Here is an 18454-nt window from a genome sequence, read left to right on the forward strand (position 1 = left end):
TTTTTATTTCCAAGACACTCTTGCTTCATTGCTGAGCTTCACTTCACCCCAACCCTCACCCCACCTTTGGCCTCATCTTCTCAATAGTCTCTCCTCCTGCTGACCAGGGATACCAGAGATACTGAGATATTGGTATTATTATTCCCATTTTTCTTGGTGACTCTCATTTATATATATATATATATATATATATATATTTTTTTTTTTTTTTTTTTTTTTTAAGATTTTATTTATTCATTCGAGACACAGAGAGCGAGCATGAGCAGGGGGTGAGATAGAGGGAGAGGGCAAAGCAGGCTCCCCGCTGAGCCAGGAGCTGGATATGGGACTTGATCCCAGGACCCTGGGGTCATGACCTGAGCCGAAGGCAGACGCTTAACCATCTGAGCCACCCAGGCGCCCCTCGTTTCTATATTTTAACACAGCTCTTTCGATATGCCCTTTTTAAAGTGGTCTTGATAAAGTCCTGTCATTGAGCGGTAAGACTGAGCCAGTTGCTAAAATCTTGCAGGAAGTCTGAGAGTGTGTGCTGTGGAGCATGGTAGAGAGTCATGATAAGGACTTTTAGAAGGCCGTATGGGCGGATGGCACAGACTCCTAAGAAATGAAAGTCGTTGGGAGAGGAGAGTGGAATACTGATCTTTGGGTGACAGGTGGGAAGCACAGCAGGGGAAGGTGAAAGGGAAGGGGATGTAGGGAGTAATGTGGTCTTGGTCTATCAGGGAAATGAAAGGAGTACTTCTTAAGGGAATGGCTGAGGAGGTGGATAAGTTTATTCACATCAGAAAATGTGTTTCACTGGGCAGTGTGGAAAGGCTAGGAAGGGAAGAGTTAGGGTTTGTATGGAAAATGGGATTTAGGAATGAGAGAATGGGAGGTGTTGGAGTGTAGGTAGGCTTTTATACCTACATAGGTAATTCTTTGGGGTCTGAGGAGACTGGGGTTAGGGGAACCTTGTATGGGGGGATATGTTAGTGACGAAGCTTGGGGTGCCAGGGTAGTATAGGGGAAACAAGAAAGAATATATTGAATTTTTTTAACTGTAGGAATTTGTAGAAATGAGCCAGAGATTTACTGATGCATTATTGATGTGGTTTTTGAGGCCTCAGCAAATGACCTACCAGGTGCATGTCTTGGTTGTTAATAGCAACTCCTTATGCTTTATTTGGGTTGTGTGTTGATGGACCAGGACCGCCACCAATGGAACATGCCTTCGCAGATAGGCCATCTGGTGCTGGCCTTTCTCATAACATCATCCCTTAGGACCGTACTCTCCTTTGTATTTGAAAACCCTGCCGCTGGTGGTAGGTTTGTTTCTGAATGCCTCTGTGGGTGGAAGGAGCCACTGGGTGACCAAGTACACTTTTTATATCTCACACACACAGACATTGTTCAGAGACGAGCAACTGCAGCTGTTGTTCACGGAGCCTGTCACCACTTGCCTGAGGACATTGTTTGGAGAAGACCATTCTGTGCCCAGTTCTTGCTGTGCGAGGCTCCATCACTGCTGTGGTTTCTGAAACTGTGCTTTATGACATCTTTAAAGCCTTTTTACATTTCCTTTTTGAAGTTAATCTAATTTACTTGGCCCAGAGAGCAGGTGCCTGGACATTCTGCTTTTGTCCATTCCCTACACATCTCCCAGGGTAGTTTGGTGAGATAATAGGGTGATGGTTCAGGGCTTGCTCTGTGGAATCAGACTTAGTCTACGCTTGAAGGCTGTGTGGCCAGCTATCTCTGAGCCTCAGTGATCATATCTATATAGTAGGGACGCTCATATCTACTGCCTAGGATTACTCTGATTATGAAATGCTGTATCACTGGATTTTTGTCCATGTTACTGTGGTGATTGTTGATACTTCTGGTTTCTATTTTCATTGTTGGTGGTCAAAGGTCTCACCATTGGTGAGTCTACCTATATCTACATCATGTTTAATGTGGTTCATGAGTGACATCAGTAGGATATTCATCCATTCAGTCATTATTACTCGTGTACCCTTCTGTGTGTCAGCTGCTTTCACATATTTGTGTTATTATTTGATCTTCATTACAACCATGTTATCCTCATTTTGCAGATGAAGAAGCTGAAACTGAATTTGTGGCTCATGTAGAATGGCAGAACAAGGACTAGAATTCAAGCTTTTCTGCCTCTAAGCCCTGGTGCTCTTTTTCTTATACCACAACTATTCCAGAATTCTCTTCTGCCCCTTTACTTGCTTTCTTTACTTAATTTCCTTTAGAACTTTAATGTACTCTCAGCTGTCACCTTGGTGAACATTTGTTCTCTAGCCTTAATTTAGAGCTTAATCTTAAGCTCTAGTTTCATATATTCATATGTAGTACCTGGAACATAATAGGTGCTTAGTAAATACTTTCAGATGACTAAAGGTTTAAATTTGAACTCAGCTTACTGCATTTGGTCTATGAATATCCTGTCATTAGGCTCATATTTAGAGTCATTTTTTTCCAAATTTTTTTTTATTTTGGTGAAATGTAAATAACAAAATTTAACCATTTTAATCATTTTTAAGTACACAGCTCAGTAGTAGTAAATACATTCATGATGTTGTGCAACCACCACTACCATCCATTTCTAGAGCTCTTTCATCTTTTTTCTTTAAAGATTCATTCATTCACTCGAGAGAGAGAGAGTTGTGTGCACATGGGAGGAGTATAGGCAGAGGGAGAAAGAGAATCTTTAAGCAGACTCCCCGCTGAGTGTGGAGCCCCGTGTGGGGCTCAATTCCACGACCCTGAGATCACAACCTGAGCAGAAAACAGAGTCAGATGCTTAACCGACTGAGCCACCCAGGGGCCCCTAGAGCTCTTTCATCTTGTAAAACTGGAACTATACCCAATAAACAGTAGCTTCCCACTTACTGTTCCTCTCAGCCCTGGCAACTGTCATTCTTTTTGTTTCTCTAATTTTGGCTACTCTAAGTACCTCATATAAGTGGAATACTATAGTGTTTGGCTTTTTGTGACTGGCTTATTTCAGTGAACATAATGCCCTCAAGATTAATCTGTATCATAGCATAAGTCAGAATTTCCTTTTTGAGGCTGAATAACATTCCATTGCATGTATGTACTTCATTTTGTTTATCCATTCTTTCATTGATGGACAGTTGTGTTGGCTTCCATGTTTTAGCGATTATGAATGTTGTTGCTGTGAATATGGGTATATAGCTATGTCTTTGAGACCCTGCTTTCAGTTCTTTTGCATATGTCCCCAGAAATGGAATTGTTGGATTATATGGTAATTATGTTTTTCATTTTTTGAGGAACCACCATTCTGTTTTCCACATTGGCTATATCATATATTCTTTTTTTTTAATATTTTATTTATTTATTTGACACAGAGAGAGAAAGAGAGAGAGCAGCAGAGGGAGAGGGAGAAGCAGGCTCCCTGGGGAGTAGCAGAGGGAGAGGGGGAAGTAGGCTTCCCACAGAGCAGGGAGCCCGATGTGGGGCTCGATCCCAGGACCCTAGGATCATGACCTGAACTGAAGGCAGACGCTCAGCCAACTGAGCCACCCAGGCGCCCCTATCATATATTCTTATCAGCAGTGCACAAGGTTCCAATTTCTTTGCATGCTTGCCAACACTTAACTATTTTCTGTTTTTTTTTTTTTTTTTTGGATAGTAGTCATCCTAATGGGTGTGGGGTGCTGTCTTAGAGTTTTGATTTGCATTTGCCTAATGATTAGTGATGTTAAGCATCTTTCATGTGTTTATTGACCATACTTTCTTTGAATTCATGCATATTTTCTTTGGAGGAGAGTCATTTTGCGTAATTCTGTATTAAAACCATATTCAAAGGATAGTTCTGTTCTGCTAAATGCCTAAAGTACATCGAAGGGGCTAGTGCTGGGCACTACTTGTAAAGATGGTTGTTGCAAACTATCTAAAGAATGGGACTGGGGAAGTTTGACCTTAAGAAAAAAAATTGTTGGGTGGGGGGTTAGGGGGCAAGCAGATGTGGGGAAATCAATAGTTAAAGAGAGATTTCATTCAACATAAGGAACATTTGATAATATTGGAATTAATTGTGTTGAGTTCTTCACCTTCTGGAAGTGGTAAAGTAGAAACAGGATTTCGGGGTTGCAACTAAAGGGATTCCTTCATCAGACCAGATGGCCCTCAAAGGCCCTTCTAGCTCTGAGTTTCTGAGAGCTCATTCTGAAGCATCTTCAAGCTGTATTTATTCTTTCTCTATCTCTAATATTTATTCCTATTGCTAAGCTCTAGCTTAGCTTTTCATTGCCACAAGTAACTTCCTAATTGGTCACCTGGTCTTCCTAGTTCCCTGGTCTCTTTATCTTGCATGCTGTTATCCAATTAAATTTTTTAACAGCTTTTTGAGATACAATTTACACACCACTAGGTTCACCTGCTTAGAGTTTGCAATTCAATTTTTTAAAAATGATTTCTTTTTTTTTAAAGATTTTTATTTGACAGACAGCAAGAGAGAGAACACAAGCGGGGGGGGGGGGGGGGGGAGGAGCTGGAGCAGGAGAAGCAGGCTCCCTGCTGAGCAGTGAGCCAGACGCAGGGCTCGCTGCTCAGGTCATGATCTGGTCCTGGGATTGAGTTCCACATCGGGCTTCCTGCTCAGCAGGGAGTCTGCTTCTCTCTCTCTCTCTCTGCCGTTCCCCCTGCTTTTGTTGTCTCGCTCTCTCTCTGTCCAATAAATAAATAAAATCTTTAAAAAAAATAAAAAAAATATTTTTAAAGTAATCTGTACACCTAACGTGGCCCGGAGACCAAGAGTTGCATCCTTTACTGACCCGCGCCAGCCAGGCGCCCTCAGTTTAATTTTATTTTTAAAGTATATTTAGGATTGTACAAGCATCATATCAGAATCAAATTTTAGGCCATTTTCATTACTCCAGAAAGAAACCTCACACCTATCAGCAGTTACTCCCCATTCCCCCAACCACCAGCACTTGGCAACCACCCTCTGTTATGTAAAACATGGCTTTCATTTTGTTACTCTCCAGCTGGGAGGCCTTCAGTGTCTTCCTTATCCATCTGATTAAGAAAACATGTCTTGGGGTGCTTGTGTGGCTCAGGTGGTTGAGCATCTGACTCTTGGTTTGGCTCAGGTCATGATCTCAGGGTTGTGAGATTAAGCTCTGTATCTGGCTCTGCATTCAGTGGGGAGTCTGCTTGAGATTCTCTCCTTCTCCTCCCCCTACTCAAATAAATAAATCTGTAAGAAAACATTTCTCACCTGGAGTTCATATTTTTCTATAATCTGTTTTCAGCTTATTTTTCCAATTTTGACTTACACTGTTCCCCAGTTTGGATATACAGCTCTTGCTAAGGTTTATCTGTTTCTTCTTGTTGAGAATGCTGTGTGCATTATACCTTCCTTTTGGTTTCCACTCTTCTATCTAAAGAAATCTGTATATGCTTTGAGACCTAACTTAAGTCCTGTTCTTTCTGTGAATCCCTCCCTGAGTAATATCACCTATAATGAGTTCACCTTTAAACTTGAACTTCCCATAGCAGCCTGTATTGTAAAACCTTCTTTTGGCATTTAATTGTTAACTATCATGTGGGACCCCTTCTGTTGTGTTATTCAGCTTTTTGTGTGTGTATGTGTTGATTCCCTGAATTGATTATAAGCTTCTTAAGGGCAGGGACCATGTATACTTTTTCTTTATATCTTCTGTAGCTTAGCTGAGCATATGGTTGTGCACAGAAATAGTATGTAAGAATAATGGAATGAATAGAGCCGGCATTGAGCAGAATGCTAAATTTGAACTCTTTTGACAACCGCAGACTTCAAACTCTTACTGGACTTGTCCATGTTTTTACCAACTGAGCTATCCAGGCTCACACATGTCCATGTTTTTAGATGGCTTTGCTTTGTCTAGAACCTGATACCACATTCTTTCATTAATTCATTCAGTAAATGCTACTGGTGCTATACTTTGTTTACTAATTTCTCAAAACCCTGTTCTTGATTTAGTTAACTTTCTCTTATTGCTGTGATGTAGCTGAATTCTGATAGCTTTCAGTTCTGCATCATTTTTGAAATCTCCTGTTTCTAGGACTTTCTTATAGTAGATTAGTACATTACCACAGCCTCTATAGACCTATACAGTACCATTATTACACACATTATAAGATCTTATTATTATAGGTTGGTACATAACCTCAGTCTCTGTAGTCCCATTATTATGTACTTTGTGTTGTAATACACCATGAAAATATCATGTTCTGAGAAGTTGCAGGATGATGAGTGCTTTGGGAGACAGTTGCGTTCCTCAAGTCACTTATGGGTTGATTGCAAATGTAGAATAGTACTTTTAATTTGAAACCATAACAAGAAAAGTACTATGTTCTAAGTGTTAGGAGTCATACAGAAATTAATAATAAAAACATCTAGATTCTTAAGGAGCTCACAGTCTCATGGTATCAACTGAGTTTAAAAACCCAAATGGTTCTAAAACAGTATCGTGAGTATTGTAGTGGAGAAGTGGGTGCTCGGGATGATAGCAGCCCTGAAGGGAGGGTTTGATTTCTTCTGCTATGGCAGAATTATAGTTTGAGAACTGGAGGAGACCTTATGAGCCCTTTGAGGACAGGATATTTTTCTGTCCCCATCACCTAGCAGAGTGCCTGGCATATGGAAGGTAATCAATAAATGATAAATGGTCATCTATACTGTGTGGTCTTATATGGTAGATATTGAGTACTTGAAACATGGCTAGTTGGAATTGAGATATGCTGTGAGTGTTAAGTACTCACCAGATTTTAAGGACTTATTTAAGACAATGTGTAAAAAAAAATCACAATCTTTTATATTGATTATATGTTGAAATGATCCTTATTTGATATATTAGATTAAATATGTGATTAAAATCAATTTACCCATTTCTTTTTAGTTTTGTTTTTTATTTTTTTAAAGATTTTTATTTATTTATTTGAGAGAGAGAGAATGAGAGAGAGAGAGCACATGGGGGCGGGTCAGAGGGAGAAGCAGACTCCCTACCGAGCAGGGAGCCCGATGCGGGACTCGATCCAGGGACTCCAGGATCATGACCTGAGCCGAAGGCAGTCGCTTAACCAACTGAGCCATCCAGGTGCCCTCTTTTTAGTTTTAAAAAATATGGCTACTAGAAAATAAATTACGCGTGTCTTGTATTATGTCAGACAATGCTGATCTTACTCAGCTGCCTTAGAGAGATGCTGTGATTTGACCAAGGTCACAAAATAGCAGATACCTTAAAATTGAGAATTTACATGTTGAATTTCTTGACTTCTGGTTCAGTTTTCCTTATAGCCCTAAATTAGCACAATGTAGATACATAAATTTTGAGGTAAAATGACATCAGTTTGGTCTTATTAGGGATGACCCGATCTCCCTGTAATTCTCAAAACCACATGAAGTATAGGTTCTGTTATATTAAATATAGGTTACAGTTATGAAATCTCAGTCTTAGGGTGGTACATTCAAGGTCACACAGCTAATCACAGAATTTAAGGTAGGACTGTGAGAAACGACAGGAAACCTGGGAATTTTTCCTACACAAGGACAGGCCTATAAACACTGGGGACTCTTGAGTCCATAGAGGATGAATGTGTTAATGTATATGCCTGAAAAAAAAGTTTAAAAATCCATTGCAGAACATGAGGTTATGTGAATGAGTATATGTTTATGCAACTACATGAAAGAGACAGAGACAGACAGAGGGGGCTGGGGAGAAAGAGAGGGATAGAGAGAATGGATGATGAAATTGATTTTATTTATTTATTTTTAAAGATTTTATTTATTTATATGACACAGAGAGAGAGACAGCAAGAGAGGGAACACAAGCAGGGGGAGTGGAAGAGGGAGAAGCAGGCTTCCCGTGGAGCAGGGAGCCCGATGCGGAGCTCGATCCCAGGACCCTGGGATCAGACCTGAGCCAAAGAAAGACGCTTAATGACTGAGCCACCCAGGTGCCCCTGTGAAGTTGATTTTAAAGACTGGGTCCTCATGCCAGCATCTTTCCTGATCCTGCCATCTTTCTTTCCTGATTCCCTTCCCTTCCCTTCCCTTCCCTTCCCTTCCCTTCCCTTCCCTTCCCTTCCCTTCCCTTCCCTTCCCTCTCCTTCCCGAGAGAAAGAGGAGGGGGAGGGGGAGGGGGAGAGGGAGAGAGAATCCCAAGCAGGCTCCATCCCCAGCCCAGAGACTCACATGGGGCTCATTCTCACGACCCTGAGGTCATGACCTGAGCCAAGATCAAGAGTCCGATGCTCAACCAACTGATCCACCCAGGCACCCTTTCCTTCCCATTTCTGACACTGAAATTACCATATTCCCATTTTCTTTATTCAACTCAGTTCAGTTCAAATCAATGTACCTAAGTCTAAACAGATGTTTATCAACATTTTTACAATGGTTCTCTTTGGATAGAGGGGTTTCAGGAGATTTAAAATTTTGTTTATTTGTTCTCTATATCATTTGAATTTTTTTTTCAATAACATAAACTAAGAAAAACCAGATTTGAAAAATAGCAAAACTATTTTCATTTGGAAGAAAAAATCAATATGCTTACTAGTTTTCATTCCAAAAATAAACCTTTCACCCTGAAATTTCAGTCACATAACTTCCTCTCTGTTATTCCACTCTTTATTGGCTTCGATTTCATAGTCCCCAGGTGAATGATTAGATTAAGTCTCCAAAGGCCAGTGCTGTAATATACCATCTCTTGGTCATAGAGATGAGCTTTCTTGTAGAGGTAGCATTTATTTCTTTAGCTAGGATGTTTATGTTTTCTGGGGACAGACTGTTTGTAAACAACAGTAGCTCAGAGTGGTCATATCCTGCAACTATTTTTAAATGCTTTCAATCTAAACAGTCTATTTGCTGTGTTTATGTCATAATGAGACCTTGGTTGTTATTCAGCCCCTATCTGATAATTTTCTTTTCCAAATTACCCTGCAAATGTATTTGTCCCTGCAAATAGGGACTTTAATAAGTCCCTATTTTTTAGTTTCCTTTTCACTGCTTATTGACATGGTTTATGTTCTTTTAAGATGCTAGTGATCAAAGAGAAGATGTTTATATTGGAAACCACATGCCTTGCCCTGAAAACCTCAATGGTTACTGCATCCATGGGAAGTGTGAATTCATCTATTCAACTCAGAAGGCTTCTTGTAGGTAGGTCAACACCTCCAGGTCAGAGGTGAGGAATTTTTTCCTTCAGTCACTGCTCTATAGAAAGCAATGAAATACGGATTAAATATTATCAAAAAGTAATATTTATTTGCAATTGAGTCAAAAAATAAATTAGTGGCACCATTTGGAAAAAAACTGATAAGTATAATATGCAGAATCAACACCAGGTGTCCTATTAGGGTTTTAAGATTATGGACTTAACATTTTTTAACACATTTTTCATATAAAAATATGCCATATTCCAGCACTATTTTGGTTTTTAGACAATCTGTCACAAGGTGATTTAGGGACTAAAGAATGTGTTAAGAACAGAGAACATGTAACTCAAATAAAACATACACTAAAATAGATTTCTAAAAATAAGGGAGTGGGGATGTGGAACCAGGTGTGAGGAGAGAAGTGGAAATGGGAAAGGTGTAAATCTTCAACTGTCTGATGCCAGAGAGGTTATGTGACTTGTTCAAGGTCAGCAGCAGCAAAGCTAGATCTCAGATTTCCTGACTCTCAGACTGATGCTCATAATGCTTTTTGCTGTTCTGTGTCTGTTTGTTGGTGGCACTTCTTGCTGCTGCTGGGAGCTCATCCTCTACCTCAGGCTGGTCTCATGAGCTGGGTAATGTTTCCATAGACAAGGGGAGATTGCTATCATTCTGCTCACTCCTGCCTTCTGCAGTTTGGCAGAATTCTTTTTTCTCTTTCTTAGTAAAAATATCAAAACATGGACAAATGTTATACTTTTCTTTTGTTCTGTCAACCTAGAAGCCAGTGGATCTTTCTCTCCAGAAAGTTGAAGCAAGCCGTTGGAAGTCAGGTCTCCTGGCCCCTCCACCTCAAGCTCCCTTCTCCTTGCTTTTTCTTCTTCCTCCTCTCCTCCGGCTTAAAAAACAAAACAAAAATACTATAAACTGTTAATGGCTAAACAATTTTTTGTTAAGCTTTTGGCTTTTTCTTGATTGAAAGTGCCGCTGGACTTTAACGGAGCTGTTGCTCTACTCCCACCTCCCCTTTCTCGAACATTAGCAAAGGGGAACAGGCCAGTTTTAAAATCATTCCATGGATTCCTCATATTTGTCCCACGGTGGCATACATACCTTGATAGAAGTTCAGATCGTGTTGTTCTCTCAGGATAGGGCATCTTTCAAGATATCTAAAAGTGAGGAGGACAATGTCCTGATGATGAAGTGGTACCAGGTCACTTTGCAGTATTTACTTTTGCAGTAATTGACAGCAAAAGGATTGAATGGTCTAGCGGTTAAAGGCTTTGGAAGCGGGAACACCAGATTGGCCAGTTATTGACTGTGCTCTTCAGAAGTTACTTAAATGTTTAAGCCTCATTTTCTTATTTCTAAAATTATAATAATAGTACCTATCTCCTAAAATTGTTGCTAAATTTAAATTGTTGCCAAAATTAAATGAGATAATATATGCAAAGTGCTTAGCACAATAGCTGGTCCTCAGTATGTATTTGATAAATTGTGGTTGATGTTAGTAGGTTCTAAGTGCTGTTCGGTTAGGGATTCTGTCTTCCTAACCCTGTCTTCCCAGTGCCTAGGGTGGGACCTAGCCCAGTAGCTACTCAGTAACTATTTTTTGAATGCCATGTGATGATGATCAACTTTTCCTTCTTCTCCAGACCAGAGTTGTTTCTTAAATGCCAAAGAATCTCTTTTCTGCACTCGTATAACTCCTAAAAAGCAATAGATCTTTTTGTCTAAGCATTTGCAAAGTCTACAAGAATCTGGCCATAACATCACATGTACTTCGACTAGTAGGTGGATGTGTTTGGGTAGCAGTAAGCAGGCAGGGATGAACAACTGTTAGCCACAGTCCTATTATTAGGTTAGAATTTTCTAGCATTATCCCACCATTAATTTGTTTGTTTATTTATTACTTACTTTGTATCAAATTCTTCCTGGCCCTTGGGTCTCAAATTCAAATATGACAGGGATCCAGGGATCTTGGCTTCCAAAAAACCCTACCATTTGGTAGAAGAGACTAATAATAAAGCAATTAAAATATAATATGAAAAATGCTGCCATACATAGATAGATATACAGGAGATGATTTGGGACTTCAGACAAGGAACTTGAACCTGAAGAGGGCAATCGACATCATGAGAAGAGGCGCAGGTCTTACACAGGAAGATTTGTGCCAGCCCAGGAGCTTGCCCTTTGTTTTAAAGGTAGTGAGAAGCCACTTAAGGATTTAAGTTAAGAAAGTTGTGATCAGATCTGAAAGCCACTCTGGTGGTTTTGTGGAAAATGGATCAGGAGACTGAATGTTAGTAAGGAGTGAGAACCTGAACTAAGTAAAGGAGTTATAGGGGCACTGAGATCGGCAGATGAATTGCAGAGAGAAGATGGGGTGATTCAACCCCTAGGTTTTGGTGACCAGTTGGGTATGTGGGAGCTGGTGGCGGGTCATGGGAAGGAAGAGTCAAGAGCATCTCCTGGGTTTCTGGCTAAGGCAGAATTGAGTGGAGAAAGGGAATGGGAAGAGGGAGGAGCTTTCTGGGGAAATGATGTTCAGCGTAATATGCTTGGTCTCAGGTACCTGTGGGGGATCCACTTATGGAAGTCTAGTAGGCTGCTGGATATGTATCGGTTTGAGAATTCATAAGACAGATGCAGGTTGGAGGCCTGTGTTTGGGAATCATTCTACCCTAGCATATCCCTTATAGCTCCTACCCAGCCTTGCTTCCATGCTTCTAGGCCTCCAGTTTATCAATTTTATTACCTTTTCCCCGTCCCTCGCCCCTTGCATGTCTTCATCCCCTCCTTATCCAGCTTAAACTCCATGGTTAGTCATGGTAGTTCTTCTCTTGCTTTATCATACTCACTTGACAAAACTATAATCCTGATTCATGCCTTCCGACCTGCTGTATACGTATACAGCTATACTGCCTACCCATCCAGCTGAACGTGGCTGTTGAAAAGCACACCACCAGGTTAACGCATCTCCCTGATGTTTATACTCAAAGTGGGGCCTACAAGCTGCCAAGTTGGACTTGTGAACTGCAGTCCATTCATTCTCCTTCTGTTCTAGATGCCAGCTTTCTACTGTCACCCTTCTCTTCAGATTGTCAGTACCCCCTCATCCTTAGCTGATCATCTTGTTTCCAAGTTCACTCAGAACACTGAAGCAATATGAAGAGAACTCCCACAGACTTTTTACTCTCACCTCCCAGAAATACTCCCCCCCTTTTCTGTGTTTCGTATATTCTTTTATATATATATATAATTTATATATATTTATATTCTTATATGTATATATAATTAAAATGTATATTTTCAAAAAATGTATATTTTCATTTCTTCTTTCTTGGAAAAAAACCCTCACTGTCCTACCAGCGACCATCCCATTTCTTTTCTTTGTAGAACTCAAAAGAATTGCCTGTGCTCTGTCTCCAGGTACTCACTTCCCATCTCTCTTGAATCCACCCGAATAAGCTTTTCAACAACCAGTAGCATTTGATATGGTTGATTGCTCCCTCCTGTGTGATAAGCATTTCTTCACTTGGCTCTAGGTATTGCATTCTCTCTCTGTTTTCTGCTGCCTCACTGGCCATTCCTTTGCATCTTCTTGGTTAGTTCCCCTTTGCTCCCTGACCTCTCCATGTTGGAGTGCACCGGGGTCTAGTCCTGGTCCTCTTCCTTCATGATGCCACCCAGCCTCAAGGCTTGCCATGACATATCTTGATGACTCCTAATTTGCATAAATCCCAGACCTCTCTCCTCAACTTGAGACTCATAGACTCATAGACTCTCCCTCTTTGACATTTTTGCATGGATGTCTTGACTCCTCAATTTCAGTAGGACCTAAGCTGATATCTGATCTGCCTTCCCTCCCCTAAACCTGCTCTACCTGCAACCTTCTTCATCTCTGTTGATGCCAACTCCACCTTTTCCTTTGCTCAGATGAAACACCTCTGATACGTCTTTGACTTCTCTCTCTCATACTCCATACCCAGTCAGTTGAGAAATCCTATTATCTCTATTTCAGAATATATCCAGAATTTGAGTTCTTCTCACGATTGCCACTGCTATTCCTAGTCCAGGTCACCATTTTTTCTCTCTGGCATTATTGGAACAGCCTCCCCGATTGTATCCTACAGTTCATATTCAACACAGCAGCTGGGCGGAGACTTTTCAAGTGAAAGTCCGTTCATGTCATGTCTCTGCTAAAACCTTCTCAGTGGCTCCTCCATGTCACCGAGTGCAGAAGCCCTATACAGTTTGGCCCCTTCATCTCTCTGTCTTGGTCCCCTGCTTCCCTTCAACTTGCCCACTCCACGCGAGCCACACTTGCTATTCTTGGACACGCCATGCCTCATGCCCCCTCCTCAAGGTCTTTGCACAGACTCTTCCTTTCTCCGCTGCATTCTCCTTCCTGTTGTCCGCATGGCAGGTTCCCTCACCTCCTTCATGTCTCCACTCACACATCACCTTCTTAACAAAGACTACCCTGACCATCTTGTTTAAAATTGCAACCCTCCCTTCCTGGCCTATAACTGACACTCATCATGTCCCTTAACGGACTCTCTTCTCTTTGTGTAGTACATATCAGCCTCTAAGAATACCATTTAATTTACTTATCATGTTTATTGACCCTCCCTCCCCCAATTAGAGGTTAACTGGATCAGGGATCTTCATTTGTTTTGCTCACTGATGTATCCCAAATATCTACTACAGTACTTGGCACATGTCAGATGCTCAGTAAATAGATGAGTGGATGAATCAGCACATGAGGCCGTGGTGGTGGATGAGATTATTATGGACGGCGTGTGGGATGAAAGAGTAGAGGGTGTAGAGGACCAAATGCCTGGATCTGCCTTTAATCAATAATAGAAGAAGTAGTAACACCCTAGAAGTTATTACTTCAGATATTTGGAGAGTATAACCCAAAATTCTGTTGCAGAATATAATATCCAAAGAGGATTGCCTGAATAATATATGGCCTATACATTCTTTTTGATATTCTGATTTTAATCTTTGGATTAAGCTCAACTGTCAGAGAGCTGCATATCTAGGACACTGTTACAGCTCCCCATGGAACTGTTTATTTTATTGAGTTTTGACTTTTCACCATTAGCCTACCACAAAAGGCATTATTTTAAAAAATCCTATAAGATTTCATTATATTGTTGAATTTATTACAGCTATATTATTGAGGTTGATGTTCTCTGATTTCATCAGTGCCCTCTTTAAATCAGGACCAATGAGATAAAATCCCCTTGAATCTAATAATGATAGTCACTGTGGTTCTTTTGAACAACTGGTTTGATTTTATTTTGTGGAGATTGTATTTTATGTTAATGATTTTACCACTTTTTAAATTCTTTTTCATTTTTTTTAAAAGATTTTATTTATTGATTTGAGAGAGAGAGAATGAGAGAGAGAAAGCACATGAGAAGGGGGAGAGTCAGAGGGAGAAGCAGACTCCCTGGCGAGCAGGGAGCCTGATGAGGGACTCGATCCAGGGACTCCAGGATCATGACCTGAGCTGAAGGCAGTCGCCCAACCAACTGAGCCACCCAGGCGCCCCTTCATTCTTTTTTTTTAAGATTTTATTTATTTATATGAGAGAGATAGTGTGTGCATGAGCAGGGGGAGGGGCGGAGGGAGAGGGAGAAGCAGATTCCCTTCTGAGTAGGGAAGCTGACTCGGAGCTCCATCCCAGGATCTCAGGGTCATGACGTGAACTGAAAGCAGATAGATGCCTAACTGACTGAGCCACCCAGGCGCCCCTCTTCTTCTTCTTTTTTTTTTTAAACCAGTGGGTTTTAGTATTTAGTGTTTTTTTCAGTTTTGCAATCCCCACAATCAATTTTAGAACATTTCATCACCCCCAGAAGAAACTCTGTGTCCTTTAGCTATTATTCCCAAATCTCCCTATCCCCCTTAGTCTTAGACAATCACTAATCTGTTTTGTCTCTATCGATCTGCCTGTTCTGGACATTTCATTTAAGTGGACTTGTAGAACGTGGTCTTCTGTGTCTGGCTTCTTTCACGGAGCATCATGTTTTCAAGGTTTATCCATGTTGTAGTGTGTGTCAGTGCTTTGTTCCTCATAATACCGCATTTTATAATCTGCTTACCAATTGAATATTTGGATTGTTTCCACTTTTTGGCTATTAATGAATAATGCTGCCCTGAATAATTGTTTGCAAGGTTTGTGCAGACTTGCATTGCTTTCAGTTAGGTAAGTGTCCAGGAATGGAATTGCTGGGCCAAATGGTAACTCTGGGTTTAACTTTTGAGGACTGCCAGACTATTCTTCAACGTGGCTTGGCCATTTTTCACTCCCTACGGTATCTTTTCCAACAGATATTATCTGACTTTCTGCTTCTGGCCATTCTAGTGGGTATGGAGTCGTATCTTATTGTGCTTTGATTTGCATTTCCATGATGGCTAATGATCTTGCTGTCTTTTCATGGGCTTATTTGCCATTTGTATATCTTGTTTGGAAAAATGTCTATTCAGATTTTTTGCCCATTTTGTAATTTTTTTTCTTTTTGTTAATGAGTTTGTAATAGTTTTTTAATGTATTCTAGATACAAGTCTCTAATCAGATAAATAATTTGCAAAAATGTTCTCCTGTTCTTTTGGTTATCTGTTCACTTTCTTGATAGCATCCTTAAACAAAGATTTTAATTTTGATTTAATCCAGTTTAGCTTTTTTGTTGTTGTTGCTTGTGCTTTTGGTATCATATCTAAGAAGACATTGCCTAATCCAGATCATGAGGATTTATTTCTTTTTTTGTTTTCCTAAGAGTTTTATAGTTGTCGCTCTTATATTTAGAACTGTGATGCATTTTGAATTATTTTTTGTGTATGCTGTGAAGAAAAGATCCAGCTTCATTCTTTCACATGTGGATGTCCATTTGTCTCAGTAGTTTTTGTTGAAGAGATTATTTTTTCTCATTGAATAGTCTTTAGCACCCTTGTTAAAAATCAGTTGACCATAGATATATGGGTATATTGCTGGGCTCTCAATTCCATTCCATGATCTATAAATCTACCTTACTACTTTTTTTTTTTTTTTTTTGTCTGCTGGTAAACTTAGAGCTCAATGTGAAACTTTCTGGCAGGTGTATAGGAATCTCAGGGATGAGATTAGTGGACTCACATCACCCCTGGCTTCCTATTTCCCTACTCCCGGGTTTCTTTATGTGTGCTCTATTAAAAAATCTTTTTTTAAAATGAAGTGTGGGATGTTAATAACTACGGTATCCTTACACTTCAGAGGTTTTATTATTCAGCTCTTACTGAAGGCTGGCTAATTTATACATTACACTTCTGTCAGCTAAAACATGTGAAATTTCTGTTAAATATCTTAAATGTTTCCCCCTGTCAAATTATTATTATCAGCTGATGTTGTTGTCTTTTTATTTACTTTTACTTGGAATTCAGATAATTTCTAAGATTAGCACCTACTTGGCTGCTTGGCTCTGTTTCTGTCATTAATAACTTATTTTTCTCCCTCCTCCCCACATCTTAAATGATTATATTTATGTATACTGAAAGTGTGTTGAATATAATTTGGTGCTATGTTCAGAGAACTGTAAATGTTTATACCTATTTATTCAGTCATCCCATTTCCAAGTACCTAGCCTAAGGAATAACACTAAATATAGAAATATGCACACTTAACAAATGTTTGCCCTACCTCATTCATAATCGTGGAAAATGGAAAATAACTGGTTTATGTCTTAGAGTGAGGGAATAGATGTTACCTATATTCTAGCCACTGAATGTACTAGTATGTACCTATTTTTAAAATAAAGGTAATAAAGACCATTCAGCAACTTAAAAATTAATGTCCTATAATGATAGATAAAAGAAGCACTATGCGAAATAGACGTATTGAATAGAGTTTAAGGAAATATGTAAATGACAATGGTTTTTCAATATAAATTTATCATTCTTATGTTTTTAATTTTAAAACCTAGAATTATTGAAATTTGCAATTCTCATAGGAATCTTTCTCGCCCCTCCCCTTTCAGATGTGAATCTGGTTATACTGGACAGCATTGTGAAAAGACGGACTTTAGTATTCTCTATGTTGTGCCAAGTAGGCAAAAGCTCACTCATGTTCTTATTGCAGCAATTATTGGAGCTGTACAGATTGCCATTATAGTAGCGATTGTCATGTGCATAACAAGGTAGGTAATGACCTAAGAAATACCAAACTTAAATTAGAGGTGGGTAAATAGCTGTTAAATTAAAGAAGAACCTTGAAGCACACTCAAAATCATAGGTGCTTTAAGTTCTCCAGTCTATTAGGAAAACAGTCCTAGGATCAGTTGCCTAAGGTTTCTATGTGGGTCTGACCTCTCCTTATCTTGCTTCTTTAGAATATGGGCAAGAACTCATTCTCAGGGTTACAGGTATAGCTGGGCTGCATGCAGATGGAGCATGAGAATATTCGGTAGCGTAAAGGAATTTAAGGATCTTAGAACTGCACTCGGGGATGATGATGGTAATAGCAGAAGGACCATGCCGAGGTTTTTAAAGCTCTGAGGAACTGGAAGGTGTTTTATACCCCAAGAATATACTTTATCCATAGTAAATATACTAAGAAAGGAAGAAACCAGAGATTAAAGAAAACTGCTTTTCTTATTATATCGTTGTCTTAACATTACTTCATTTTCTGGAATACAATCATAAGTCATCTCTAAAATTCTCCATCATAACTAAAACAATTGGCATTTATCATAACCAAACTCCAGATGAAAAGACATACTTGGATTACAGTGAGCATAAAATGGGTGTTTTCCAAACTGAGTGGAAATATATAATTCCAATTCTGGGCCCAAGAAAAGTCAAACTAAATCCAGTTCATATTGTCTTTCTGCTTCCCAGTGTCATGTCTTTTTTCTTGCATGGCTCTTCATACCTCCTTTAAGATTTGGTTCAGAAGTCCCATCAACATCATCTCTGCACTTTTCTGCATTATTCTGGGCAGAGGATCGGAGCATATCAAGTACAGATATTGGCAGGCCATAATGGATTTATGACTCTTCTCTCCAGGATCTGGCTAGAAGCCAGACCTTCAATACTCTCAGCCATCTGGAGCTGAAATGATAAATCTAGAAATTATAAAAAAAAAAAATGTTCTCTGAGTAACAGGTACTTTTCATAAAATTTAGGTGCTGAAGTCAGTGGACTTTATTTTTATTTATTTAATTTTAAATTGGTAGCTTTTTTTTTTAAGATTTAATTTACTTATTTGAGAGAGAGAGACAGAGATAGTGAGAGAGAACAGGAGTGGGGAGGA

General features: G+C 39.6%; 1 protein-coding gene across 2 annotated transcripts in view; it reads left to right on the top strand.

The window, feature by feature from the left end:
- Window positions 1-18454, top strand: part of LOC114213589 (myb/SANT-like DNA-binding domain-containing protein 3) — a 123359-nt gene that overhangs the window by 101979 nt on the left and 2926 nt on the right. For both annotated transcript variants that reach the window (XM_088018942.1, XM_028108845.2), the window contains 2 exons: window positions 9034-9157; window positions 17181-17339. In XM_088018942.1, coding sequence (XP_087875068.1) covers window positions 9034-9157; window positions 17181-17339 — 283 coding nt within the window. The remainder of the gene's footprint in view (window positions 1-9033; window positions 9158-17180; window positions 17340-18454) is intronic.

This window comes from Eumetopias jubatus, unplaced genomic scaffold (assembly GCF_037043125.1).
Source record: "Eumetopias jubatus isolate StellerSeaLion01/CBP00866 unplaced genomic scaffold, mEumJub1_p1.0 scaffold_15, whole genome shotgun sequence".
NCBI lineage: Eukaryota > Metazoa > Chordata > Mammalia > Carnivora > Otariidae > Eumetopias > Eumetopias jubatus.